The sequence below is a fragment of the Enhydra lutris genome, unplaced genomic scaffold (genome assembly GCF_002288905.1).
Source record: "Enhydra lutris kenyoni isolate GAN:26980312 unplaced genomic scaffold, ASM228890v2 scaffoldscaffold9, whole genome shotgun sequence".
Taxonomy (NCBI): Eukaryota; Metazoa; Chordata; class Mammalia; order Carnivora; family Mustelidae; genus Enhydra; species Enhydra lutris.
Window position 1 is genome coordinate 1,703,695 of NW_019154093.1, and position 27,745 is coordinate 1,731,439.

General features: G+C 50.3%; 1 protein-coding gene across 5 annotated transcripts in view; it reads left to right on the forward strand.

Annotated features, from left to right (window-relative positions):
* The window catches only part of LOC111142882 (protein tyrosine phosphatase, receptor type U), a 76,619-nt gene that overhangs the window by 27,093 nt on the left and 21,781 nt on the right, over positions 1-27,745 (forward strand). For 3 of the 5 annotated variants that reach the window (XM_022496279.1, XM_022496276.1, XM_022496275.1), the window contains exons 8-15: positions 3,656-3,964; positions 8,443-8,552; positions 8,873-9,074; positions 9,438-9,540; positions 11,917-12,190; positions 12,847-12,883; positions 13,621-13,759; positions 20,170-20,327. In XM_022496279.1, coding sequence (XP_022351987.1) covers positions 3,656-3,964; positions 8,443-8,552; positions 8,873-9,074; positions 9,438-9,540; positions 11,917-12,190; positions 12,847-12,883; positions 13,621-13,759; positions 20,170-20,327 — 1,332 coding nt within the window. Of the gene's footprint in view, positions 1-3,655; positions 3,965-8,442; positions 8,553-8,872; positions 9,075-9,437; positions 9,541-11,916; positions 12,191-12,846; positions 12,884-13,620; positions 13,760-17,867; positions 17,898-20,169; positions 20,328-27,745 lie in introns of all 5 variants that reach the window. The other 2 variants (XM_022496278.1, XM_022496277.1) reach the window with 1 other exon arrangement.

Consider the following 27,745-nt stretch of genomic DNA (forward strand, 5'->3'; position numbering starts at 1 on the left):
TAACTGTGAGCCTCCTTGTTCATTTTCCCGCCCCAGACCCCCTTTCCCGCCACGCATCTGACCTTTGATTTCTGAGTGGCCTGCGGCCCTGTGGAATTTGAGAGGGATGGGGCTTCGAGAGCCCCAAGTTCTGTTTTGCCAGTGTGTCCTGGCAGCTGAAGCAAGTACGTCTGGATGCCAGATGGTTTTTGGAAACAGAGAGACTCATGAATTCACACCCTTCAATCAACATATCAGTCTGTAGTCAACAAACTATTCGAGCCCCTGGATCTGCCCAGATTCGATCAGGGTGGTGGGGGGAGAGAGAAGAGGAGAGTGAGCTTTCTTTTCAAAGATCCCTTAGTCCAGTGAGGTTGGTGGGGGCTAACATGGCTTTTGGAGAGTGAGGCACCAAGCACGAAGGTTGAATTTTAGCCTTTAGGTTAGATGTTTGTTATTTTGTGCCATATGACATGGTTTTTACCAAAACCTAAGTAGGTTGCCAGTATTTAAAAATCTGGAGGTTTCACATAAAAATCTGAATTTCTGGCTTCTCTTAAAAAATGGGAGGATCTCAGGGCGCCCGGCTGGCTCTGTTGATGGAGCGCTCGACTCTTGATCTCCAGGTTGTGGGTTTGAGCCCCACGTTGAGTGTAGAGATTACTTAAAACTAGAATCTTTTTGTTTTTAAAAAGGGAGGATCTGGCCATCCTGAGTCTATAGTCCTTTATGGGAATATTGCCTGGAGCTGAGTAGCAGCTGTCCCTTTTGGATGGGACACTTACTGTCCTGTTTGTCATAGTCCCAGCCCAGCCTGTGTCACCAGTTCACATATAACTTCTTGTGCCTTTGTTTAAACGCAGCAGGAGGGCAAAGGCAGCCGTGTATGTTGGCCAGTCCTGCAAGGATGGAAAGGGGTCAGTGTCCCCAGGGGCGGGGATGTGAGCAGAGCTACTGGGAGCAAATAAATCAGTGGTACTTCGGCTCCCTAGACACCCGTGACAGACTGTACACACGGGGAAGCCAGGACCAGAGCCTGGAAGTCAGAGAATAAGCCAGGATCTCTGAACAAGACGGCAGAGGGAGCGCACACAGAATCCACCCCCATCCACTCCAAGCACCTAAGAGTGTGGGTTAAAACAAAACCACATAGAAAAACCTGAGGGAAATCTCTGGGAGCCAGGAACAGGAGAGGAAACATAAGCATGGTCAGTGGGTTTGTGGCCAGCAGCCCTCAGATCGCAGTGAGCAGTGGGACCAGACCCCTAACGTTCGTGTCGGGTGGGGATCAGGTCTGCCTTGCTTGTGGGGAGGAGGGAGCCCGACTTTGCAAGAAGTTAAGAGGTGGGCCTTGCTCCTAGCAGGTGCTAACATACCTCTTTGGTGGCCTGATAAATGACTGGAGGCTGTCACTTGCCCGTGGCCCGGGGAAGGAAGGAAAGCTCTGGTGGAAATGAACTTTGATTTGGGCTGTACTTGGGCTGGAATTGTACTGAGTCTAGAGCAGCCTGGGCTGGTGTTTCCCTCTGTGTCTTCTTTGTAAAGAGCATCCTGAGCAAATGAATCCTGTAGAAACGGTAATAGGGTCGTACTTAATCATCTCAAGAGGCCAAGCAGCCAAGCTTTCTCATCTGTTCACTAAGGCGTGTCCCGAGAGTCTCTAACTGGGGACGCTTCGCAGGTGCTCATGGGATTTGAGGGTAATATATATTATATGTGTGTGTGTGTATGTGTATATATATATATATGTACATATATATATATATATATAATCTGCATCTCACAGAGTTTGGGTACCAGTCATTGCCAGCAATTGGCTTCTTCCATCATTTCCTTGATGAGGAAATTGAGACCCAGAGCCTGGAGATCACGCCGCTGGTCAAGGCAGATGGAGCACTAGAGGCTGAGCACCTGGGCTCCATCCTGCCTTTGCTTCGGAAGCCTCGGGGTCCTTTACCATTTTATAAGTGACTTCACAGATGCACCCAGAGGCTGTGAATCGCAGCACTATGCTCCTCCCATGCACGGCGGGGGCGGGGGGGGCTGCCTGTCCCTCCTGAGGCATCCGTGTGATTTTGTGCTGGTTGTTCCTGGACACTGACTTCTTCAGGGCGAGGCAGGTAGTGGTTAAGAGTCTGAATTTTGGAGCCGGCCTGTCCAGGTTTGCCTCTCAACTTCTCCACGTGACTATCCGGGCCACTGACTCTGGACAGCTTACTTAATCTCTCTGTGCCTCCATTTCTACATCTGTGTGACGGGGCTAATAATGGTCCCTGTCTGTTGGATTACAGGGTGGATTCATTGTGATAAAGCATTGTCAAGCCTCTAGAGCAAGGCCTGGCTCAGGCAAAGCCCCCAGTGCCTGTTAACTGCCATTGTTGTTGTTGTTATTGTTATTTATTTATTTGAGAGAGAGTGAGAGTGAGAGAGTGAGTACATGCTGGGGGAAGGGGCAGAGGGAGAGAGAGAATCTCAAGAAGGGCTCGATCTCACAACTTTGAGATCACAACTTGAAATCACAAGCTGAAATCAGGAGTCAGACCCTTAACTGGCTGAGCCACCCAGGCGCCCCCTGCCATTGTTGTTACTGCCCTTCTAGAACAGATTGTGTTTCCCTTTTTGCTTTGGCAAAAACTCACCACCCAATCTGAACCTTCTCTTTAGACCTGCGTGGGACCTAATGGCACACAGTTCTGTTTCCCTAACATTCTCTGGCGCTTTTTAATTATTTGGTGTTATTTCCCCCATCATCCTGATGTCTGTATCTTATCGTATCATATATATTACTATAAGCTGTTTCAGAACGTTTGGAATTAGTCAATTAAGAAAAATACAGCATTTAGTTGTTTCAGACTGTCCAGTGCCCTCCAGGATGATCTTAAAATAGAAGGTGAACTGTGTTATTAAAAAAGAAAAAGTGGGGGCACCTGGGTGGCTCAGTGGGTTAAGCCTCTGCCTTCGGCTAGGGTCATGATCTCGGGGTTCTGGGATCGAGTCCCGCATCGGGCTCTCTGCTCAGCGGGGAGCCTGCTTCTCCCTCTCTCTCTGCCTGCCTCTCTGCCTACTTGTGATCTCTCTCTGTCAAATAAATAAATAAAATCTTAAAAAAAAAAGTGTAGGGGCGCCTGGGTGGTTCAGTGGGTTAAGCGTCTGCCTTCAGCTCAGGTCATGATCTCAGGGGTCTGGGATCGAGCCCCGCATCGGGCTCTCTGCTCAGCGGGGAGCCTGCTTCCCCCTCTCTCTCTGCCTGCCTCAATGCCTGCTTGTGATCTCTGTCAAATAAATAAATAAAATCTTTAAAAAAGAGTGTAGCTAACATTTTTGAAGGCCTGTTGTGTATCAGCCATTGTCATATGTGCTTTGCACATATTAACTTCACAACTGTCCTGTGAGGTAGGGCATATTATCCCATTTTGTGGGGAAGGACACTAAGGCTTTCGGGGCAAAAGGACTCAGCTGGTGGTTGCCAGCAGCAAGGGGCAGAGGTCGCATTCAGATGTGGCCCCGCCTGACTCCAGTGCACACGATTCTACTCCCTGTTCCGTGTCCTAGGTGGTCTCTTGAACTCTGGAGGACAAAGGAGGGATGATCTCAGCAGCTGATATTTTCTCTCCTGTCCCACTTCTTCTCTTCCTGTTTCCTCTATCTTCTGCTCTCTGCTTCCTGGGTTCCCCAGAACCCATGAGGGCCCCCAAAGGCCTGGCTTTTGCTGAGATCCAGGCTCGCCAGCTGACCCTGCAGTGGGAACCTCTGGGCTACAACGTGACACGTTGCCACACGTATGCGGTGTCCCTGTGCTATCATTACACGCTGGGCAGCAGCCACAACCAGACCGTCCGGGAGTGCGTGAAGATGGAGCGGGGCGCCAGCCGCTACACCATCAAGAACCTGCTGCCCTACCGGAATGTTCACGTGCGGCTCATCCTCGCTAACCCCGAGGGGCGCAAGGAGGGCAAGGAGGTCACTTTCCAGACGGACGAGGATGGTAAGAGTCCCAGCCCTGTTTCCTGGTGTACGCAGTGCCTTCCACAGACACCCTATGTGAGGCTGCAATGTTTTTTAAAAAAAATATTGTATTTATTTTTTTTGAGAGAGTGAGTGGGGTGGGGGGCAGAGAGGACAGGGTTGGGGAGGTCAGAGGGAGAGGGAGAGAGAGAATCTCAGGTAGACTCCCCATTCAGTGCAGAGCCCGACTTGGGGCTTGATCTCACAACCCTGAAATCACCACCTGAGCCAAAGTCAAGAGTCGGGCATCCAACGGACTGAGCCACCCACGTGCCCCCAGGCTGAAATTTTTCTCAGAAATTTTTTGCTTCCGATTCAAACAATTAAAACAATGAAGGAATGACCAAGGAAACAACAAAGGCTAATATTTATTCTCTGGAAGATTTTGGGTTAGATGGGTATACTTCTTCCTTATATGTTTGAAAGAATTCAGCAATGAAGCTGTTTGGGCCTGGAGTTTTCTTTGTGGCAATGTTTTTTAATCACAGTTTTATTTTTTAAAATAGGTTTTTGAATATTAAGATTTTCTATTCTAGTATCTGTTTGGTGTACTGGGCTTTAAGGAATTTGTTGATTTCACTTAAATTGTCACATTTCTTGACATGAAGTTGGTTATAATCTCTGATTATATTTATTTAATTTCTGTAGGATCAATAGCATGTGTCCCCCTTTTCTTTACTGATTTTGGTAATTTGTGTCTTCTCACCATTTTCTTGCTAGGGGTGTGTACATTTTTAATCTTCCCAAAGAGCCAATTTTTGGGTTAGTTGATTTCCTTTACTGTATATTTATTTTTCATTCTGTATTTCCTTTTTTATACTTTCTTTAGATTTTATTATCTGTTCTTTTAGCTTTTTGAGATGGAAGCTTATTAGATCATTGATTTTGAGCCTTTCTTTATTTCTTATAGATGTATTTAAAGCTATAAGTTTCCCTCGAAGCCCCGCTTTAGCTGCCTTCCATGAGTTTTGATGTGTTCTGTCTTTGTTATTATTCAGTTCAAAGTATTTTCTAACTTCTGCTGTGATGTCTTCTTTGACTCAAGAGTTAGAATTACATTGTCTGATTTTTAAGACTTCCATAATTATCTGTGATTGGTTTCTAGCTTAATTCCTCTGTGGTCAGAGTACATACTCTAAATAATTTTGGTCTTTTGAAATTTGAACCTTGCTTTATGGCCCAATGTATGGTTAAATTTTGGGACATGTTCCATGTGTAACTGAAAAAATTGTGTGTTCTGTTCTTGCCGGGTACAGTGTTCCACTTTTGTCAAACCAGTACTGATAATGCACTCATTACATGTCAAGCACTATTGTGAATGCTTTTCATATAAGCCCCATGACAAGCCTAGGTGGTAGGCAACTATATACTATCCCCATTTTACAGGTAAGGTCACGTAGCTAGGAGATAGGTAGCCGAACTGGATTTCAGACCTGGCTGTCTGCTTCATTCTTTTTTTTTTTTTTCTCCTGAGTGTAGTATTTCTTTTTCTTTTCTTTTTTTTTTTTTTTTTTAAGATTTTATTTATTGGTAGACAGAGAGGCAGGCAGAGAGAAGAGGAAGCAGACTCCCTGCTGAGCAGAGAGCCCCATGCGGGGCTTGATCCCGACCCTGAGATCATGGCCTGAGCTGAAGGCAGGGACTTTAACCCACTGAGCCACCCAGGCGCCCCCAGAGTTTTCATTCTTAATAACGGTACTGTAATACCAGCATAGATCCCAAGCCTTCCCCTAGATTCCTGTAGATCTACAGGTTCTCAGAGCTCCTTGGTTGACAATTTTTCTCGACTCTCTACATGTGGACTTTTCTCTTCTGCACAGCAGTGGCCCAGACACAAAATTCAGCTCCTTCCTTGATTTCCACAAAGCCCCCTTACCCATGGCAATGTGTCTGCCCTAGGCCCCGTGCTGATGTGCTGATTTTTTGCTGGGGGTGGGAGTGAGGACTGCGGATTTACCCCGAAGTGCATTGCAAATGCAGAGAAGGGAAAACTTAACTTTTTTCCTTCTACTTGTCTTAAGTTCATTGGTTGGGGCCCTATAAATTAGCCTGAGAATAGACATTAACAAGAGAAAAACAGATAGGAATTTATTACCATGTGTGTGTGTCTCAAACACACACACACACACACACACACACACACACTGAATTACTCAGTGATGCGTAACTCAAAGGAGTGGCTGAAACTTGGGCTTACCTTGTGTCTTAACACAAGAACAATGAATTTCTAGGGAAGCAGTGTGATGGGAAAAGGACTTTGAGATTCTAGGGACAGCGGATTATGTGGAGGCAAATATATGGGGAAACTAGTGATAGGTAAGGACTAGTTCATAAAGTTTATGCAGATTCTTCTGGGCTGCTGAGAGTCTAGTGTTGACTTGGTGCTTAACTTCTTTCCTTCCTGCTAGGGAGGGGAGGGGGACACTTTTACAGATTTATGTCCTGCTTTTAGGCAAATGCGGAGGGCAGAGAATTTTTCTTGTATCTGCTGCTTCTTGATTCAGTTCAAAGTAATCCTTAGGCCAAAGTGGTATATTTGGGGATGGCCTAGTCTACTACCCTTCACAATCAGCCTCAGGTTCAACATCAGACCCCTTCCTTGTTGAAGTCGGTTGACCTCTGTCTTCCCTCTCCCCCAGGTATGTTATGGCTGCTTTACCTGGCTCTGACCGGGCCTCACTTGGGCTGCTTTTCCTTCTTTCTCTGTCCCTCTCCTCCTTCCTTCCAGTAACTGCTCTTTACTTAATATTTTTTTACTTTTCATGGAAGTATTAGTATAAGTACTTCTAGGAAGTACACTTAACCTGAAGTGGACAGCTCAGTGAATTCTCACAGACTGGACACACCAGGATAACCCCTACACAGATCAAGGAATAGCATTAGCAGCTCCCCAGAAACCTCCTTTATGTACTTTCCCACTCACAACCTCCCGAGAGTAACCATTATCCCAAGCTATAATGCAATAGATTAATTTCTGCTTGGTCTTGAACCTTCTATCTGTGGAGTCATACACTGTGTATTCTTTTTATGACTGGCTTCTTTCTCTTGACTGCACTTGAGGGAGCCAGTCGTGTAGTGTGTCCAGTTCTAGGGAATTCATTCTTTTTTTTTTTTTTTTTAAAAGATTATTTATTTATTTATTTGACAGAGAGAGAGAGAGAGAGAGATCACAAGTAGGCAGAGAGGCAGGCAGAGAGAGAGGGGGAAGCAGGCTCCCCGCTGAGCAGAGAGCCCGATGCGGGGCTCGATCCCAGGACCCTGAGATCATGACCTGAGCTGAAGGCAGAGGCTCAACCCACTGAGCCACCCAGGTGGCCCCGGGAATTCATTCTTATTACTCAGCAGTCCGTTACGTGAATCTACCATGTTTATTTTAATAATATTATATTTTAATTTATATTACATTATATTATAATCGAATAATATCAAAATTCCTATTTTAAATTTTTAAATTTTCTATAAGAAAAATCCTCGTAGATTCTTTTTTTTTGGGAGGGAGGGTAGATATACACATTTCCAATCGGTTAATGCCTGGGAATGGAATGGTTAGGTTATGGGATGTATGTTCACAATAAGTAGATCTATCCAGACAGTTTTCCCCAAGTGCCGGTGACAGTTTACACGCCCACTAGCAGCGTGTGAAGATTTCAGTTGCTCTGTATCCTCACTAACACTTGGAATTGTCGTTTTCATTTTATCAAATTGGCGGTTGGAGGGTGGGGTTGCCTTGTGGACTGTTCATTTTAAGATGGTTACCTTGGGCTCTGCTTTTCCCTGCCTTAGGATTTCAGCTTCCCCACAATGGTTTATCAAGGTGTTTTCCCAAAGACTATTCTCTTCCTAGAAGAAATACCCTGTGACTGCTGTTAAGATGGTGCTTTAGAGCAAAACCAAACCAAACCTGACCCGAAAGGGTTTATGCGAAAATGCTAATGGTGTCTCCGGGTGATGGAATTCTAGGTGCCATTGATTTTCTTTGATGCTCGTTTTGATTTTCTGCACTGAATGTAGTTTTTGTGTAATCAGAAATTTTTAGACAAGAAAACATTTCCTACCCAGAATCCCGCCACTCTAATGCAATTGTTTCCATTTCTCTGACAAAGGTCTGTATTTTCTGAAAACCACTCAACTGGAACAAAATAGGAACATTCAGACATTCTCTGCTGAATGCAGGCTGCTCAGTAATGAAAATGCAGCTACCTCCTTTGAGTTCTTAGGAACAGGTGGAATCAAATGAAGTTCCTGATATTTACCTTGGTGCTTCGTGTACATAGCATCATTTAATTTTGGTGAGGGTGGAGTTATTTTCATACCCATGTCACAGACAAGGAAGCCGAGGCTGAGGGAGGGTGAGTTGTCACAGCAGGCCAGCTAGGAAACAGCAAGGCTGGAATTTGAATTCAGGCGTCTGACTCCAAAGCCGGCTTTCCCTTGCCCTGGGCCACCTTTCCCTTGCAGTGCCTGGCGGGATTGCGGCCGAGTCCCTGACCTTCACTCCCCTGGAGGACATGATCTTCCTCAAGTGGGAGGAGCCCCAGGAACCCAACGGCCTCATCACTCAGTATGAGGTGGGTTTGGACCTCATTACAGCGGGGGATCCCTGGTGGAAGGTGGGCTCACAGCTTGGAGAGGGAGATGCATGGCAGGGCAGAAGTGATCACTGAGGTTCCTTCTCCTGGTCAGGGTCTGTGCCTTGTGGGTTATGGGGACAGGAGCCCTGAAAGAAGAGAGGTGAAGGTGCCCAGAGGTCTGGGCTATGGGCATCCATAGTCCCATTGAACCTCTCCCATTTTCCTAGCCTTCTCCCTAACTCTCCTGAACTACGATGGGTGGGAGGCTACGGGGCCAGTGATGACCTTCCCCATTTTTGTACCTGCCCCACCCTTAGATCAGCTACCAGAGCATTGAGTCATCAGACCCGGCGGTGAACGTGCCAGGCCCACGACGTACCATCTCCAAGCTCCGCAACGAGACCTACCACGTCTTCTCCAACCTGCACCCAGGCACCACCTACCTGTTCTCTGTGCGCGCCCGGACGGGCAAAGGCTTTGGCCAGGCGGCACTCACCGAGATCACCACAAATATCTCAGGTAACCCTGCCCAACCTGGCCTGACCCCCTGAGAGGTAGCTCCCAATCCCAGGGTTCTGTAGGCAGAGGGCACATTGTGGGGGTGGGGGTGGGGTGTCCTGGGGATATCTCTTGAGGACCCCCACTGAGAAGAATGTACCATTTAGGGGTTAAGTTCAGGATCAGGGAGGATTACGTCCAAGGGGTCAGGAGACTGTGGAATCTGAGGGCTGAGTTTAGGGGTCCGAAGTCATGGAAGCTCAGGTCAGAGGGAACAAGGCTGAAGGGGAAGAGATCCGAGGACAGGAAGCAAGGAGGCTAGAGGCCCGACCTTCCTGGTCTAGTGGCCAGGCTCCATGATTACATTCCTGTCCCCTTTCCCAGCTCCCAGCTTTGATTATGCTGACATGCCGTCACCCCTGGGCGAGTCTGAGAACACCATCACCGTTCTGCTGAGGCCAGCACAGGGCCGTGGCGCGCCCATCAGGTGGGAAAGCCTAAGTGGAGAGGTGGGAGGTCAGGGCCATAGGGAGGAAGCCCCTCCTCTGACCCAGAGGCCCCCGCCACGTGGGCCAGCGCATCCTCATCCTCCCTCAGTTTCCTGCTCAGGGCTCAGAGTGTCTGGAGAAGCATATTCTGTGATCCTGGGCAGGTGGAAAGTCTGCAGCTGCTCCCCTCTGAAGCCATGGGTGTCTAATGGTGATTGGCGTGAGATCATTGGGCAGTGATCAGCCTGGGGAGGTGTGACTGTCCAGTCCTCTCCTGAGGGTCTTCCCTCAGACATCTTGGAGAAATGAAACTCTGGGGGCCTTATTTCTTCCCAGCCTTTTCCCCAGAAGGTCCTGGCCAGGGAGACTCAGCCTTTCTAGAAGGCTGGGGCAGCCGGCAAGACAGGGATCTCTCTCTCTGGAGTGGCCTAGAACTTGGCTTCTCCACTTTCTTCTCCTTAGAGAAAACTGGGGCTGCCTCTCTGGAGAGAAGGTGCTGGAGACAAGATGGTGTGTGTGTGTGTGTGTGTGTGTGTGTGTGTGTGAGATAAAGACACATACTGTGTATGTGCAATGTGTGGTATGGAGGTGTGAGTGCGTGTGTGTGAGAGCGTGAGCGTGAGGGTATTTGTAGGATGTGTCTGCATGCCTGCTCTCAGTCAGACACTGTGTTTGTGACCTCACCTGCACAAGTCATTTTATCCTCATGGTGGCCTGTGGCAGGGGGAGCTGTCTCCTTATTTCACACGTTGGGAAACAGGCTCCGTGGCCCTGCCCCCCAGGTCACACAGCTGGCAGGGGCTAGAGCTGGGGTTTGAAACCCAGGTCTGTCTGCACAGCCTGTACCTTTTCTTGAAGTCACAGGGCCTCCCTGTCCCTCTGGTCCACCCCATCCTCCCACAAAGATGTGTGCACCCGGAGAGGTGATGGCCTGTATTTGGGTGTGGGAAAATCCTGCTAAGTCTCTGAGAAGGTAGCAGGTTGGCCACATACCCTTGACACCCCCTCATGTCCTCACCCCCCTTCTCCTGCTTTTCCTCCCCTGTATTTGCTACTGCAGAGCCTGTCCCGGGCTGCTTCCCAGACTCTCTGGTCAACGTCAGGGTGTTTGAGGGGCATTTTGCATTTCCAGGAGCCTCAGGGCCTTGTGCAGCTGAGTCTGGGAGCAGGCGTAGTAGCTGTGTGACCTTGGGCACGTCCCTTTACCTCTCCTTTTCCTTGTCTGCATACTGGAGACCATCCCAATCAAGATGCTTTGTTCAGTGTTGACTGTTATCACCTCCTGGTGGGGTTTGGGGCCAGGGGAGGCCTGACCTTGACCTGGGAAATGGAGGCCGAGGGGGGCCTGGGCTGGTGTTTGCAGTGTGCTAGTGATGAGGGACGAAGCTGTGTGGCCCCAATCCAGGGCACTGGGGTGATTCCCCCACAGCTCCGAAGCTTGGGAGAAACAGCTGGAGAGCCAGGGAAAGGCATTGCTACTTCCCAGAGTGCAGCTGTCAGAACGGGTGTCACACACCAAGACGTGACCGAGCCTGTGACTAGAAATATTTGAATTTGTCAGCACTCGCTTATTTACTCTTGGCTTTGTTCCACCGAGGATTTGGAGGAGCTCACAGCAAAAGGGCATTCAGTAAACTGATAAAAATAAATAGAAACAACAAGTCGGGACCAGGAGACACACATCAGAGGGAATGGGGACGAGGGAAAACAAATCAGCTGTCAGGACCCGGAGATGACGGGCTCCGAGTTGCAGACTCGAGGTGCCTCCAGGTTGGGAGAGTACCAGATGCAGGATTCGTGTGGCCTTGCTTGCTTGCTCCGTGAATGTCTCTCTAAATGGAGGTCAGTTCCAGAAAGCCTAGGTCCCCAAGTGCCCACCTAGCAAGGGCCCAGCGTCTGAGCTTCTGCACTTTCTGAATGAATGAACACTTTGTGTCTGACTGTCCTTCCCAGAGGCCCAAAGGGAGCCGTAGGTACTGGGGTGGAGCCTGAGGCTTTGGGTCCCCAGGTCCTGTGGCAGGCATAGGAGCCCGGGTTGAAGAGAGCCAGGGTGGAGCTCTAGGGCTTGGTGCCACTGAGCAGGGCCCGAGTTCTTTCCACTTTAGTCACAGGCCTAACAGCTGACAGGCACTGGCTGCTTCTGAAGCTTGCCTCCTTCCTTACATTTAGTTCGTGGAACAGTCCTGTGATCACGCTGGCTTTACAGAGGAGGAAACTGAAGCCCAGGGAGGCTAAGAGAGTTGTCCAGCGAGTAAGACGCAGAGCCAAGATTAGTCCCAGGCTGGGCCTGACCCCAAAGCCCATGCCCTTTGCCACCAGATGGCTCTCCCTATCTCCTGGCCCTGGGGTCACTGCCCTGTCCCCTCCTTGTCCAGTGTGTACCAGGTGATCGTGGAGGAGGAGCGGCAGCGGAGGCTGCGTCGGGAGCCAGGCAGCCAGGACTGCTTCCCAGTGCCCTTGACCTTTGACGCGGCGCTGGCCCGTGGCCTGGTGCACTACTTTGGGGCAGAACTGGCGGCCAGCAGTCTGCCGGAAGCCATGCCCTTCACCGTGGGTGACAACCAGACCTATCGCGGCTTCTGGAACCCACCGCTTGAGCCCAGGAAGGCCTACCTCATCTACTTCCAGGCAACAAGCCACCTGAAGGGGGTGAGGGACTAGCAGGGGTTGTGATGGGGATAGGCTGGGGACAAGGCCTCAGAGCCATCTGAGCAGCCCCCTAGGAGGCCAGAGCCCCTCCCCCGGCCCCAACCCCTCTCCAGAACCCTCCCCTCCTTCCCTGAGCCTCCTGACCTCAGGCTTCTCTTAAAGCAGCTCCCCTTCCTGAGCCTTTACCCCAGACTCTCTTATGTCTAAGCCCCCAGTCTATCTCTGCCCTCTCCCTGAGGCGCTAGTGTCTGTCTTAGGCTCCTCTCTCCAGGGGTCCATTTCTGGGTCCTGCTTTCCCCAGGCCTTGAGGCCCACCACCCACCTCCTCTTGGAAGCCCTCCCCTTCTCCAGGCTCCTTCCTCCCAGGGCGCCCCTCTTAACCAGCCCCACGGCCACCCCCTTCCCACACTATTTCTTCCCCTGCTCCCTCTGAACTCATTCCCCTTCCCTAAGTCATTGCCTTCTTTGCAGGGCCCTCCCTCCCCTCCCTGCTTCCCCCTCAGGCCTTCTTTCCTTCCGGGAGGGGTGGGGTGTCTCTGGTTACAATGGGCACTGGACAAGCCCTGACCAGGCCCAAGACAAGCTCCCCAAGGATCCCCCTGGGGAGGGTTAGGTTGGGGCTTCTGTCTTGCTGAGACCCCCATCTTTGTCTCCAGGAGACCCGGCTGAATTGCATCCGCATCGCCAGGAAAGGTAAGCCCCGCTAGGTTCCTTCCTGGCCTTTAGCAGAGGGTTTCTCCCCTCTGGGCTCTTGGGGGGTGGGTCCTGAGCTCCCAGAGCTGTGGGAGCAGAGGAGAGTGGTCCAGCAGACCTGGGTCAGGTCCCTGTTTGTCCCACCTGAAAGACTCCTTCTCCTAGCCTGGGCAGTAGGGCTAACCTCCCTCTCTCCTCTCATGGTCACAGAAGTGGTTTTGGCAGGGGCCTGGAACAGGTCTGCGGAGGGGGACCTATTATGGTTGGGCTGTGGGGATGATGGCACTGGGCACCGGTTCTGGGTTCTGTATCTGCCCCCTTTGTTGCGGTGGGGGAGAGGTGGACCCTGCAGTGTAGACAGGGAGTGTTGCTGGTCCCCCTTCCTGAGATGCTCTCAGCAGGCCCTAGGTACATAATTCTCTCCCCATCATTGCCTCTCAGGAGAGCAGGAGAGTGAGTCTGAAGGCCCCAGGCAGCCTCCATCCTCTGTCCACTGAAGGATGGGAGGATTTGAGAAAGTAGAGAGGACAGGGAGCTCTTCCTGATGGGGTCCATGGGGGTGCAGAAGTTATAAGGATGGTGAGGGGGCAGATCGGACTGAAAGGCCGCCTATGGGCTGAGGATAGGGAGCAGTTTTCTTTGTGCACATGTGTTAGTGTCTTCTTTGGGACTCAAACCCTGTAGGTAGGTGGTCCCTATTTCCCCTCTGACCCGCTGTCATGCTTTATTCTCCCCAGCTGCCTGCAAGGAAAGCAAGCGACCCCTGGAGGTGTCCCAGAGATCGGAGGAGATGGGGCTCATCCTGGGCATCTGTGCAGGGGGACTTGCTGTCCTCATCCTCCTCCTGGGGGCCATCATTGTCATCATCCGTAAGGGGTGAGTGAGGCTGGTGCCATGACTCCCCCAAGGCTCTCTCAGAAGCCTGGTGGACACAGAGGAGCAGAGGCTGGGGCCTGGGAGGGCAGCCGCCTGGTGAGTGTGGAGGGCTGCCAGTCTGGGCATCAGGCCTAAGGACGGGCCCAAGCCAGGCAACGGGAAGCCAGAGCCTTTGCAAATGAAACTGTGCTGGAGTGGCTTGGCTGGAGCTCAGGTCTGGCTGGTGCCAGGTACCACTATCCAGGGAAGGGCGTTCCACGTTTGCCGCCAAGGAGCTGTGCTGTACGTGGGCACTGCCCCCCTGTGCCTGCTGGGCTCTTCCAGTGGGGGAGGGGGTGGAGGTGACCTGACTTTGAATCTCCAGCCCCCTGCAGACCTTCTGCTGACTTGTCTGCTCTGACCACGGGGTCGTGGTGCTGACCCTGAGCAGTGGGGGTGCTGCTCACTCCCCTTGAAGCCAAGGAACCTGAACCACGGTTCTTTCTTGGCCCCATCTTCCTTGGGGCTCAGCTTGCCCTGGACCCTTGTACTCTTGAGCCCTGTGGCGTCCCCCTGGGCCTACAACTCAGAGGAGACCTCGCTCCTACCCCCCCACCATCACCCCCGGCCTCCAAGGTCTGGCTCTGCCTTTCCCAGGGCATCTTACAGTGGGCAGCATGAATCCCAGCACCTCTTAGAATCCACAACTTAGAATTTCAGTTCCAGAAATCCAGGATTTGGGATTCTAAAGATCTCAGAATTTAGAACTGTGGAGGCTCAGAGTCCAGAAGGTGAGAGCTGCCTGGTAGTTCAAGGACATCTAGTCTAGTGGTTTTCAGATTGTCTTAAAGCAACAGAACCTGTTTTCAAAACACCAGCTCAGCCTCCCGTAGGAGGCCCAGTACATGGAACAGATGAAGGCAGAGCCTCTGGGTGGGGCAGTGAGGGAAGCTTCTGAGACCACTCTGGTTCCCGTCCCCTCCACGTCATTCACTGCCAGGCAGCCCCAGGACACTGGTCCAAGCACACTAATGGGAGGATGGAGGTGTCAAGGTCCCAGGGGGCATGACCCTGCCCGAGGTCACCCGGGGAGCTCTCTCTGGAGCTGGGCTCTGCACAGCTGTTTTGGGGCTGCTGCTGGATCTCAGGGCTGCCAGGAGCTGATAAGTAGGATCTGGCCTACTTAGCAGAAAACTGGCCAGAGCTGCCATTCCCGAGGCCTGGCACTGGCAGAGAGACACTCTCCCAGGGAGTCTGGTGGTAGAGTCTGCTGGCCAGGTGGGGTTGGCCTGTCCAAGGCGTGAAGCTGATTTTTTCCCTTCCCTAGTGCCTGCACAGCTTCTTGAGATAAACTCTTTAAACTCTGTCATTTAATGCGGATTTCCGTGCGCCCAGGGCTTTACACACGCCCATCCGTTAGAACATTAGTTACTGAACCCCTGCCGTGGGCCGGGCACTGTTCTAGCATCAGGACACATCAGAGAACTCTTCCTTCTTGGATCCCGACCCATGAAGCAGGTCTGAGCCCCTTCTCACAGATGAGGAAACTAACTGAGCGACTTGACCATGTCACTCGGCTGGTAAGTGACAGGGTCTGGTTTGAAGCCAGTCCTGACGACAAAACCCGGGCTCCTTCGGGCCCGGATATGAAGGGCCTCACTGTGGCCAGCATGCAGTAGAAACCCAGAATTAGCAAGTATCTGCACTCCTCCTCTGTGGGGGACTGGGGTGCAGTGGGGTGGAGAGGGGGCAGATGTTGAGGGCTGTAGGGGAGAGGTCAGATCCTGGGGCTGAGTTGTACTACCTACAACTGGAGTCCAGTTGTAAGTAGTATTTGAAGCCTTAGAAGTTGATCCTCAAGGAGAGAGGATGGGCCCAGTGGAGGGTGTCACCCACCTCTGCAGAGAGCCTTAGGCCCAGGACAGGATGGGTCAGAGATGCTGCTGGAGCCTCATTAGGAAGCCATGAGTCTGCACATGTGCTATCCTGGAAACCTTTCCAGGCTACCCCTGGAGTGTTGAGGATCCCCCCAGACTTCCTTCCTTCCTTCCTCTAAAAGCCACTCAGTCCCATTCTCTAGCACCTCATGCAGCCCCCCTCTGAAATCCTATCCTGGCCTTCAGGGTCTACCGTGCCCCTCAGGGCTCCTCCAGTCTGCCTTGCACTGGCAGGGGACAGAGCAGGCCTGCCAGCCATGGAGGGGCCCACATTAAATGTCGCAGGCAGGTCAGGAGGTTGCTGAGGGAAGGCAGATACCCAGTTCCCCCTTGTGCATCCTTGTTGGAGGAAGGAGATGGCCTGGGGTGGGAGACGCTGGGTGGGGGTCGGGGGTCGGGTGGTCAGGCTCCCCATTCTGCCCTGCTGGGGTGGGCAATGAGCCTGGAGGCATCTGTGCTTGGGGAACTCCCTAGGCCGGTATAGCTCTTATTCTGCTTTCAGAATCCCACCCTTCTCCTTTGCTTTCTTCTCCCTAAACTTTTTCTTTTACTTAGAGTTCTTTACTTAGGCTCAGTTGTTTTTCTTCCCTGCTGGACTGAGAGCTCCATGACGGCAGAGAAATTTCTGTCCTGTTGGCTGTGGATCCCCAGGGCCTGGCCCAGTGGAGTAGGGTCCTCCTGACCCCTTCCCCCCCAACTCCCAGCTCAGCAGGTGGAGAGAGGCAGGGAGGAGCCGGGCTGACAGTGGACCCTTGGGCGGGGTCATTGTTAATCTCACTCCTTTGGGGGAGGATAGGGACGCTCACAGAGGTGGAGTTCTTTTATTTATTTTCCCTCTTTATTGACTACTCAATTCCATGAAATATTTATTGGGGGATTGTCCTGTCCTGGGCACTGTCCAGGGCTCTGGGAGCCTGCAATGGGCAGAAGAGGAGATGCTGTCCTTTGGAGCTAGTGTGGAGCCTGACATTAAACTAGAAACAGCACAAACAGATAATAACAGATTGTGAAAAGAGAGGGTAACAGAGAGAGGGTAAAGGTGACACGATAGAGTTGGTAATTATCGGGGAGTCTTTGTGGAATGCTCTTGAAAAGTCATGACGTTACAGCTGAGACCAGGATGCCATTCCTTCCACCTTCCCCCTCTTCTTTGGGGTCCCCATGACCAGCCACAGGCCTGTACCTTCCTCTCTCTCCTGGGATGGAGGAGAGGAGACGTGCTGTGTGGCCTCCAGCCACTCTCCTGCCCTCGCTGGGCCTCAGTCTCCCACTCTTGTCTCCTTCCCTTTGCCCAGTCTGCAGGAGTCCCTGTGGAAGTCCATTCCCGGGGGTCCCTGCTGGTGGGGAGGTGTGGGGGCAGGTGAGTGGAGGACCCCTGGATGTGCCTGGAGGGGGCCTCAGGAGGGAGCTGGCTCTGGGGGTCCGGGTCTTAGGACAGGTGTCTAAACTCTGCCCTTGACCCCCCAGAGAGGCCTAGGAGGACCACGACTCTCTGGGACTCAGCTTCCCCACCTGTGAAGTGGGATCAGAGCCAAGCCATGGTTTGGGTGCCCAGAGGGGGCAGCACAGCTCCTTTGATGGATCGCACATGCAGGGGCAGTCTGGGTTGCGGAGGGTGGGCCTCACCTTTGCCCCAGAGTCCAGTAGGAGCCCTCTCCCCACCTCTGCTCCCCCAGCCAGGGCTCCCTCCCAGGCACAGGTGTGTGCAGAGGGCTGAGCCCGCAGAGGCAGAGGGGCCTGCAGGTGTGAGGAGTGTTGGACCTGAGGGGTGGGGCTGCAGTGGGGAGTGGGGGCGCCTGTGAGCATGTGAGGGAGGTTGTTTGTGTGTGATCGTGTAGCCACGTGAGTGTGTCCGTTTATGTGTGAGTGTGCAAGTGTGTGTATTTCTCTCTGTGTCTGTGTGTGTGACTATGTGAAAGCTCTCCTTCCCCAGGCCCTTTCCCCATCTCCTCCTCCCTCCAGCAGCGGGCTCTGGGAAGGTTCTGGAAGGGGCTTCGTGTCTTGGTTTTCGATGACTGAGCCCAGCCAGCCCTTGGGACAGGGAAGGTCCTCCTGACCCATCTGGTCCCTGGCCAGTGCCCTCCCCAGCACAGAAAGCAGCCGACCTCTCCCTGCGGGCTGGGCACTGCCCTCAGCCCACCGTGTGGCAGGACCATGGGCCCAACCGTGCTGTTCTCTTTGCACGCTGCCAGGAGGGACCACTATGCCTACTCCTACTACCCGTAAGTAGCCCTTCCCTGCCCCCTCGGGCCCTAGGTCGTTCTCCTCATGTGCAGGGCCTCGCACCAGTCCCTCTCTGGGGTGCACAGCCAGGCATGTGTGTGCGCGTGTCTGGGGCAGGCCCACCCCTTCCCTAGCAGCTGTCCCCACGGTGCACACAACTCTCAGGTCAGCACGAGCCCCTTCTCCAGCCGGGCGGCCTCAGGCTCTTCAGACTCATCATTTCTGGGCTCTTCCTCTGGGCCCGGACCCTGAGAAGCATGTGCCGCGATCCCTCCCGTGTTACTGATGAAATGACCGAGGCTCAGAGAGTGAAGGGACTGGTCAGAGGTCACAGAAGGTGCCAGAGCTGGGGTTACCACCGGGCCCCTTTGGACTGCCTGGTCTCCTGATGGTACACTGTGTTCTGCCTCTGTCTTCTCTGATTCTGCAAGCCTTCCAGAACATTCCCTGCACCTGTGCCTGTCCTCCCTCCGTGCAGAGCAGGCTCAGGTGCCCCCAGGACAGCCCAGAGGACCAGGGTCTCTCCCCTCCTCCTCCTGGACCCCCTACCTGCATCCACACCATCCAGGGTCACACCAGCTTTTCCAGCAACCACACCCTCCATGGCTTTTGTTTGACCCTAAATGCAGAACTTTTTCAAGTGTCAGGATTGCCTTCCATCTGCTGACTCTTACCCTGAGATCCCCTGGAGGCCGGCTGTGTCCCGTGTCCCTCGGCTTCTGTCTTCTGTGGAGCTGGGTGCTTGGTGTTTGTAGTTCTTCTCCCAAGTGAACCGAGAGTCCTGGGCAGAGAGCAGAGCCCTGGGGCATACCACTGGAGACTGCCTTCTAGGCACAGCTTGACTGCTGTCCTCTGTCCATGGCCCTCTGTCTGTCCTCCCTGTGGTTTGCTGGTGTTTGCCTTTCCCTCCCTCTCTCTGCCCTCTTCCCCACCTCTCTCCTTGTCATGGTCCCTTTAGTCTCTCCCCCTCCCCCTCCTCCTTCTCTTATCCTCCTGATTCCCTTGCCCCCTCCTCACCTCCCTCTCCTTCCCTCTTTCCCCCTCCACCTTCTCTCCTATGTCAGTGGTCAAGGTCATAGCCACAGAGGCTTCTCTTCATCTGTGCCCTGGGCCATGGTGAGGGTGATGCCCAGAGCTTGGTGGTTGGGGTCACCCAGTCTTCCCTGCCTTGGACAGCTCTCAACTGCAGACTGATTAGAATTTGCCTCTGGGAAGAACCCTTCCTTAGCCTCTTCATCTCCACTGATGGTCAAGGTTCCTGAGCCCTCTTTACCTGGAACTCCTCCCTCAGGTCTACCCCACATCCTGCATGCTGTGGGGCCCAGCAGGGTGAATGGCTATCTCATCCTGAGCCTTCCCTGTGATTGGCTCCACTGCAGTTTCAAGACAGGTCCCAAGTCATTCCCTCTTTCCCTTTTGCTCAGCACGTTGGTCATGGACTATGCCCCCTGCTCTTCCTCCCACTTCCCTCTGAGTCCTCTGGGGTCACACACTGCCATTCTCATCTGCAAAGCTGGGCTGCAGGCCTGGGCTGTGCAGGGTCCTTGTCTGGGGGCCTCTTCGCAAGGCTCTCAGGAGGGACCGGGCCTCTTGCTTCCTCCCTCTGCTGCTTCCAGTGGCTGGATGGACTGGTGGGCAGTGGCAGGAATATGGACGTCCAGTGTGGCCCATGGTGGGACTGTCCTGGGGGCTCTGGGGATAGGAAGAAGCCAGTTGGAGTTCATCCCCTGCCCAGAGGAAAGCTCCGGAGCACTGGCCAAGCAGCAGCCAGACTCTCTGCCATGAAGGAGGACTGTAGTGCACCCCCATTGTGGGGAAGAGGGGTTCTCAGGGTGCATGTTCGGTGAGGATGGGGGAAAGGAAGATGGCTATGGGGGCCTGCTGGGGTTGGAGCTGGGGCGGTCATCTTCCTAGTTTGGATGGGGTGAGTGCCGTGGTACCAGAATAGTTCCAGAGTGACTATCCTACCCATTTCCTGAGCCCTCCAGGCCAGTGACAGGGGCCACGTTCCAGCCTGAGACCACTGGGCTTCATCCCTTGTCCTCAGCAAAGGTCCCCAGGAAGAGGGACTTTGCCCAGTCCCTTGTGGGGGAGGCAGCAACTCTGGTTTTGGCGAGCAAAGGATAGATGCAGAGCCCTCTCAGTATCTGGAGATGCTTCTAGATAGTCTCCTGGGGCCAAAGCCCCCGGACTGTTTGGCCTCCCCATCCACCTCTGGGTGTTGTCCTGCCCAGCTCAGGACCAATGTGTCTTGTCGACCCCTCTCTGCAGGAAGCCGGTGAACATGACCAAGGCCACTGTCAACTACCGCCAGGAGAAGACCCACATGATGAGTGCGGTGGACCGGAGCTTCACGGACCAGAGCACCCTGCAGGAGGATGAGCGGCTGGGCCTGTCCTTCATGGACACCCATGGCTATAGCCCCCGAGGTGAGTGCGTGGCCCTCCTGCCCTTCCTCAGGGCTCTGGGATTCCATATCCGAGCCAGGATGACCGAGCCCCTCCAATGAGTTCTGGTACATCTCAAACCCAAAACGAGGCAATGCAGGGGAGGCATGGGTATTACCCGTTTGCACTGGGGAGCTTTAGGAAGATGGAGGACATAGACTCATGGATGGGGGGCATTCGAGGTCACATGTTGATTGTGGGAAGTGCTCCGGGGAGTCAGAGAAAGGAGTGACAACGTGTGTTCAAAGGGGACCAGAGCAGTCTCGAGCCTGCGGAGCAGCTGCTGTGGGAGAGGGAAGGGACCAGTGGTGAAAAAAGATGACTCTGCAGTCAGATAGACCTGAGTTTGCCTCTCACATCCCCTTAGCTGTGTGACCTGGGGCTGGCTGCTTAACCTCTCTGGGTGTCTGCTTCTTTGTGTACAAAATGGAGCTAAAGGTCATCTTCACTGGTAGGTGTGGTGGAGAGCAGGCTGGCTATTACATGTATCTAGTATAGTGAGAGCTGTGCCCAGCGTGTAGGTGGAATACGGTGGGTCAGCTGTTATGTGTCCGGAGCTTGTCATCAATCACCTCCTTACACATCTTTTTATTCTACTTAGTGTTGATGTGTATAAAAGAAAATATGTAATGTTTCTGGAAGTCATGCAGTGATAATACAACAAGCACGGGTGAGCCACACTGGTGAATTAGGACACCGTCTTGGGGTCCCTCCCTGAGACTATGCCCCCCCCCCCCGCACCCCCCTGAAATCTGAGTCTATAATTTCCTTACCATCTCGGGAGTCGTTTCACCGGTGTACCTATAGCCCCAAACGGCGTATTGTGTAACTTTGCTCCTTTTTGAGCTTCGTACAAGTGCAATCACACTGTTTCTCAACCCAGCATTGTCATTCCCATATTTGGCGAGGTGGGTGTTTCTCTCTAGTTTCTTTTGTTTTTTCTCCGATGTATCGTTTTCCATTATGTGAATGTATCACCGTTGATTTCTCTCTTCTGCCATCCGGCGACATCTGATCTGCTTCCAGTTTTCTGGTTATTACAAACGAGGCTGCTCTGAATGTTCTTACATGGCTCTCCAGGTGCCTCTGCTCGGGAGATCTGCGAGGTAGAGCAGCCGGATTGCAGAGCGCCTTTCTGCTTCCTTCTGGAAGACGGTGCCGAGCCGTGTCCCAGAGTGGCTTTGCCTGTGCTCACAGCCAGCAGCAGCGAGCGAGAGCTTCCGCAGCCCCACGGCAAGCTCAGAATTTGCCAGGCTTCTTCCCTTTTGCCAAACTAGTTTGTATAAAATGGTAATTCTCTATAGTCTTAATTTGCATTTCTCTGATTACTAATGAGGTTGAGCATCTTTTCAAATCATTATTGGCCATTCAGCGTTCTTCTTCCATGAAATGCCTGTTCATGCCTTTTACCTAATTTTCTATTAGGTTTTCTGTTGCTTTCTTAGTGGTTTTTAGGAGTTCTTTATATATTTAGGATGATAATCACTTTTCACTTATGAATTGCAAATATCTTCTCTCAATTTGTGGCTCATCTCCGCAGGTTATTTATAGTGTCTTTGGAGGAACAAGTTTTTATTTTAATTCAGTCAAGTTCATCAGTCTTTTCCTTTCTGATTTCTACTTTTTGTGTTTTCTTCGAGAACGCTTCCTTTGCAGGGTCATAAAATATTTTTTACTTTTTTCTAAACCTTTTTATATTTTGCATGGCGCATTTCAATCTTTACCCATCTGTGATTGATTTTTGTGTGTCATAGGAATGAAGGATTTTCTTTTTTTATATTTTCTTTTCTTCTTTTTTTTTTTCTGTAGTAATTCATGTCCCAGCTTCTGTTACAGTGCGTATTTTCACCAGTGATGCTGAAGGCCACCCTCATCACAGATCATGCTTCTGTATATCTGTGGACTATTTTTTGGCTCCTCGTTCTCTTTGATTAGGCACTTTGGTGATTCCTGTATCTGTTGATACCTGATTTCCTCATTACTAGAGTTACCTAAGTCTTGTATCTGGTACATCAGGTTCTCCTGGCTTTGCTCCTTATCAAGGATGTCTTGGCTATGTTTGTCCTCATTCTCTTTCTCATATATTTCATTACATTCATTTATTTATTTAGAGAGGGATTGTGTGCAAGTAGTATGGGGGAAAGGTAGCTGAATAGGAAAAGAAAGAATCTTTTTTTTTTTTTAAGATCTTATTTATGTATTTGAGAGAGAGGGATAGAGAGAGAGTGAGTATGAGCAGGGTAAGAGGCAGAGGGAGAAGCAGGTTCCCTGCCAAGCATGGAGCTCGATGTGGGGCTCGACCCCAGGACCCTGGGATCATGACCTGAGCCGAAACCAGACACTCAACTGACTGAGCCACCCAGGCGCCCCAGGAAAGAGAGAATCTTAAGTAGGCTCCACGCTCAGCGTGGAGCCTGATGTGGGGCTCAGTCTCATAACTCCGAGATCATGAGCTGAGCCGAAATCAAGAGTTTGATGCTAAACTGAGTGAGCCATCCAGGCACCTGTCCCTCTCATACATTTCAGAATCATCTTTTTAAGTTACTTGGAAAACTTTGTTGGGTGGATTTGTATTAAATGTTTAGATCAGTTTGGGGGAGAACTGACATCTTAGGACATCTTCTTTACATCCATGGAGAAGATATACATAACCCTATATGTATTTAGGTCTTGAATCTCTTTTGATAATTTTCTCCATAAAACTTTGCACATCTCAGGTCCCTCAGGTCCCTTGTATTTTTGATTTCCATTGCAAATGGTACATTGTGTGGGTGTGTGTGGTAAAATAACATGTCATGTAGAATTCATCATCTTAACTGTTCTTAAGTGTGCAGTTTGGGGGGTATTAAGCACACGCATAATATGCGACCATCACCATTATCCAACCCCATAGCTCTGTTCATCTTGCGAAACTGAAACTCTGGTCTCATGAAGCAGTCGCTCCCCATTCCCGTCTCTTCCCGGCCCCTGGCAACCACCGGTCTTCTTGCTGTGTCTTTGAATTTGACTGCTCTCATTATCTCATAGACCTGGAATCATAGAGCGTTTGTCTCTTTGTGACTGGCTTATGTCACTTAGCTGCATGTCTTCAAGCTTCTTTCATCTTCGAGCATCTTTCAGAATTTTCTTCCTTTTTAGGGCTGATGAATATTCCATGGCATGTATGGGCCACGTTTTGCTTATTCATTCATCCACCCATGGATGCTTAGGTTGCCTCCGTGTTTTAGGTATTGTTAGGAATGCTGCTGGGAACATGGGTGTGCACATATCTGTTCGAGACCCTGATGCAGTTCTTTTGGGTACGTACCCAGAAGTGGAATTGCTGGATCATATGGCAATTCTATTTTTAATTTTTTTGAGCAACCACCATACTGTTTTCCATGGTGGCCGTACCGTCTGGCATTCCCTGCAACAGTGCATAGGGGTTCCAATTTCTCCACATTCTTGTAACACTGGTTATTTTCTTTATTTTCTTTCTTTCTTTCTTTCTTTCTTTCTTTCTTTCTTTCTTTCTTTCTTTCTTTCTTTCTTTCTTTCTTTCTTCCTTTCTTTATAGTAGCCATTCCAGTGGGTATGACATAGTATCCTACTGAAGTTTTGATCTGCATTTCTCTAATGATGAATGATGCCACCTTGGGCATGTACCATTTGTGTATCTTCTTTGGAGAAATATCTTTTAAAGCCCTTTGCCCATTTTTGAATTGGGTTTTTTGGGTTTTTTTGCTGTAGAGTTTTAGGAGTTCTCTCTGGACTCTACGTATTAATCCATTATCAGATATATGATTTGCAAATATTTTCTTCTTTTCTGTGGATTGCCTTTTTACTCCATGGATCGTATCTTTTGATGCACAAAATTTAAAAAATTTTCGTTGAGGTCCAGTTTGTCTGTTTTTTTCTCTTGCTGCCTGTGCTTTTAGTGTTATAGCCAGGAAATCATCGTCAAATCCAATGTCATGAAGTTTTTGCCCTGTGTTTTCTTCTAAGAGTTTAAAAAAAAATATATCTTTTTATTTTTTAATGTATTTATTTTTATTATGTTACATTAGCCATGTAGTACTTCATTAGTTTCTCATGTAGTGTTGCATGGTTCATTGTTTGTTTATAACACCCAGTGCTCCATGCAATCCGTGCCCTCCTTAATACCCATCACCCGGCTAACCCTCCCCCCGCCCCCTCCCCTCTAAAACCCTCAGTTTGTTTCACAGAGTCCACAGTCTCTCATGCTTCATCTCCCGCTCCGATTTACCCCAATTCATTTTTCCCTTCCTTCTCCTAATGTCCTCCATGCTATTCCTTATGTTACACAATGAAGTGAAACCATATGATAATTGACCTTCTCTGCTTGACTTATTTCACTCAGCATCATCTCCTCCAGTCCCATCTGTGTTGATGCAAAAGTTGGATGTTCATCCTTACCTATGGTTGAGTAATATTCCATTGTGTATATGGATCACATCTTCTTTATCCATTCGTCTGTTGAAAGATGTCTTGGCTCTTAAAACAATTATCATTTTTTTAGAGAGACAGAGAGCATGTAAGTGGGGGTGGGGGAGGGGCAGTAGGAGAGGGAGGGAGAGAATCTCAAGCAGGCTCCATGCTAAGTGCAGAGCCCAGATATGAGGCTTGATCTCATGACGCTGAGACCTGAGCCAAAATCAAGAGTTGAATGGTCAGTCAACCCAATGAGCCATGCAGGTACCCCTCTTTGAAGAGTTTTATAGTGTTAAGTCTTACATTGAGGTCTTTGTTCTAGTTTGAGTTAACTTCTGTATATGGTGTGAGGTAAGAGTCCAACTCCATTTTTTTTTTTTGCATGTGGGTGTCCAGTTTTCCCAATACAAATGGTACACTTTTAAAATATTACATTTCTAATTGTTGCTCATATAGAGAAATATAGTTGATTTTTTATGTATATATATTGATCTTATATCCATAGTCCTTGAGAACCTTATTTGTTAATTTTCTTTTGTCTGTACAGTCTTTCAGGTTTTCTGAGTATGATCAGAGGATCTGTAAATATGGGTAGTTCTGTTTCTTCTGTCTCATTTCCCTTCCTTTTTTTTTTTTTTTTTTTCCTTGTCTTTCTGCGTGGCACTGGCTGGGATCTCCAGCACTGGGTTGGATGGAAGTGGTAATATCAGGAATCCTTGTTTGTTTTCCTGGTTTTAAAAGGAATGCTTCTAACATTAAACACTGAGAATAAGGTTCGCTACAGTTTTTGGTACAAACGTTTTATCAGGTTAACAAAGTTCTTTTTGGTTTTTAGTTTGCTAAGAGGTTTTATTTAAATGAGCATTAAACTTACCAAATGCTTTTTCTGCCAAATCATATATACGTGTATTGTTGTTGTTGTTAATGAGGTGATTGACATTTCCAGATTTTTTTTTTTTTTAAGATTCTATTTATTTATTTGAGAGAGAGACAGTGAGAGAGATCATGAGCGAGGAGAAGGTCAGAGAGAGAAGCAGACTCCCCGCGGAGCCGGGAGCCCGATGCGGGACTCGAATCCCGGGACTCCAGGATCACGACCTGAGCCGAAGGCAGTTGTCCAACCAACTGAGCCACCCAGGCGTCCCCATTTCCAGATTTTTTAAAGCTAAAATAACCTTCCATACTTGGGGTAAATTCAGCCTGGTCATGATTCATTACATTTTGTATGTCTTTTTGGATTCAGTATAGGTAAAATAATGCTCAGGATTTCAAAGCTGTATTCAGGAGTGAGATTGGCCCATGATTTTCTCTTTTTTCTACTATCCTTGTCTGGTTTTTGGTACCAAGATTCTGTTAGTCATGTAAAATATACCGAGGTTTCGTCTCCTTTACTCTTATTATGAAAGATTGGAATAATTGATACTTTGAGAGTTTGGTGGAATTCACCTATAAAACAGTCTTTATAGAAAAATTTTAAACTTTTAATTCAATTTATTTAAAGGAGTAAAAGACTATTGAGACTTTCTATTTTTTTCAAGCCACTTGTTGTAAGTTATTACTTGTCTAGGAATTTGCCCATTTCATTTAGGTTTTCAAATTCACTGACATGCACTTATTTATCATGTTGTCCCTATGATCTCCCTCATTAAATTTTCACCCCCGCCCAGCACAGTAGCTATTATCAACTCACCTTACAAATGAGGAAGCCGAGAGGAAACAGAGAGCCTTAGAGAGGGGAAGTCACTTAACAAAGGAGTAGAAAGTGACAGAACCAGGATTTAAATGCAGGTCTTTCTGAGTTGCAGAGAGGAGCCAGGCATGGGCAGGATCTGGACAGGCAGAGCTGGGAAAGGAAGGGCAGGCATGGGCGAGGGGGTAGCCAGTGCAGGTGAGCACACAGAGAAGTGTGATTGGGCAGGCAACTCTGGTGGGCAGTGGGGAGAGCGGGAAGTGGGGGCAGCATGGGCGCATGCCTTGCTGCTGAGTCCTCTGGAGAGACCCAGAGAAGCAGGATGCATGGGCACCACCCCCAGCCAGCTTGCTGACAGCTGGGGAGACATGGCCTAGGGAAGTCGGGGCCCAGACTCATTGCCATGGGGACGGTGGGAGCAATTCATGCTGCTGGAGTTTCAAAAGATGCGCCTTTGGGCTGAGGTGGCCAGGGTTTGGGCTGGGCTGGATGAGATGTGGCTGCTGGAGGAAGTGGGAACCACAGGCATGCCACAGGCTATGGCAGAGCTGTGGGCAGGAGCCTGGGGCCATGGGTCCATCTGGTCTTGTAGGACCATGCCCTGCGCTGGTCCAGCCTCCATTTCCTTGGTTGCTTTCCAAACAGAGGAGCCCAGATTTTGGTGCAAGGGAACAGAAAGCCGTGCTGATTTTGCTGCATCCTCAGCCTGTGAATTTCACGTGGGGACTTCTCATGCTGAGTAAATGGTGGCAGGCTGGCTGTGGGGAAGGTGGCTGGGATGTTCCCAGTGTGTGGGAATGGGCCCTCTGCTGTGTCTGAAATCCTGCCTGTGAAAACCCTCAACCCCTTCTGAGCCCTGTCCATCTGGAGCTCTTGACCCCTGTGGGTGCCTTTGGGTTCTGTCTGCCAAAAGGTTTGTTAAATAAGTGCTAGGTTCTTTTCCTCTACACAGATTCTCCCTTATCAGGAAGAAAGACACAGGAAAGTAGGGTAGCCATCAGGGCCCCAGAGTCCGATGGGCCTGGGTTCGAATCCTGGTGCTGCTGCTTAATGACCAAGTAACTCATCTCTTGTGGGTCCTGCTTTCCTCGTTTGGATAGGGGATGAGAGTCATGCTTACATAGTCTAAGGATTAAGTGACTTAAGTATCTTGCCAGGCCTATGAAAGCACTTGATATGTAAGATATTATTAGTTATTATTATAAGCTATGTTTCTTTAAAATTATTTCCTAATTGCACTAGGGAAGGAAAAGTCTGGAGTGTTCCTCGATCATGTAAC